The following is a 1,193-nucleotide window of genomic DNA, read 5'->3' on the forward strand; positions in this document are numbered from 1 at the left end:
CTAAAGTTGAAAAAGTGAAAAAGCATAATAGGACCCCTTTAATTTCAGATCAATATGGATTAATGGAGACAGGAAGCACTGTAGGTCTACATCACGTAATATACTCGCCGTTGACACTCTAGAAATGTCAGCTCGAATATGCACCAGGTCCTCTTGAAGGAGTCGCTGCTGGTAGGCGATCTTCTCAGCGTGAGCTGGCTGATACTTGTACTGCTCCATCTGCTGGTGGGACACATCCAGAACAGACTCAAGCTTGTCCTAGAAAGAAAGAACAAAGATATTAACACGGACATACCCATAATAAAAGGATCAACGCAACAGCCGTGCTTTTCTTCGGAAAATGTGCCTCACCTTATCATCCTTAAGTCCACTGAGTCTGAACTCAAGCTCTTGCAGTATTTTGTCTTGTTCACACAATCGACTCAGAGTCACCTGCAGTAGGAAACAGAGCATTATGGACCAGTTCAGACTAGGAAATTGGGTTAGGGCACTGGTTTGTCCTCTATACTCACATCTACATCACTTTCTGCCACCTTCACTGGCTTTGCCGGCCGTCCTTTCAGACTCTCTGTCGCACTCACCTAATAAACAATTCACAGATAAAGCCTCCTTGTCTTAGAGCTCCAGAGACAGAAACACATCTATTTATTCAACACAAGCAAAGCAAGACCAACACTATACAATGGACACTGTATTGAAAGTCACAGTGAGAAGCTTTGAGACAGTATTCTTCATTTCTAATGCACATATGTAGGAGCTGAAGCTTTCTGGAAGCACAATGGTAAGATGGTGTCTCACGATCTTCATGCCAACAGAATACAGCTGTGGGACATAAAAGCAATGTCTAAAATAAAGGCTCCACAGAAAACGCTGCATGGTCAACTCATAAAAGAAACCCAAGCTCTGGACAACGATGAACTGGACGGTGTGGGGGAGGAACTAACTAAAAATAGCAAAGCTACAACGGTTTCAAAACAGTGCTACCTGTACTTTTTATTTTCGCATTATTTCACACACAGCCTTGCAGCCAAGCAAGAGGAGTCAAACTTGAATGTTTCTTTCTTTCAAATAGTGCTGGGAAGGCCTATTTAAATCATGTAAGAAGATTCATTTAAATGAACTGGATCAAAAACTAATTTACAGATGCATATTTAAATAATTTAAATCAGCATTTTACGTCTTCTTTTTGTAGA

General features: G+C 41.2%; 1 protein-coding gene across 1 annotated transcript in view; it reads right to left on the minus strand.

Moving 5' to 3' along the window:
* LOC107554554 (pleckstrin homology domain-containing family A member 7-like) overlaps positions 1 to 965 on the minus strand; it is a 22,473-nt gene extending 21,508 nt beyond the window's left edge. The window contains exons 1-3 of the mRNA XM_016237103.1: positions 513 to 965; positions 352 to 432; positions 109 to 258 (exon numbers count right to left, since the gene is read on the minus strand). Of these exons, the coding sequence (XP_016092589.1) occupies positions 109 to 219 (111 nt within the window). The 5' untranslated portion in view covers positions 220 to 258; positions 352 to 432; positions 513 to 965. The remainder of the gene's footprint in view (positions 1 to 108; positions 259 to 351; positions 433 to 512) is intronic.
* Positions 966 to 1,193: the final 228 nt, after the last annotated feature.

The sequence above is a fragment of the Sinocyclocheilus grahami genome, unplaced genomic scaffold, assembly GCF_001515645.1.
Source record: "Sinocyclocheilus grahami isolate Dianchi unplaced genomic scaffold, SAMN03320097.WGS_v1.1 scaffold506.1, whole genome shotgun sequence".
NCBI lineage: Eukaryota > Metazoa > Chordata > Actinopteri > Cypriniformes > Cyprinidae > Sinocyclocheilus > Sinocyclocheilus grahami.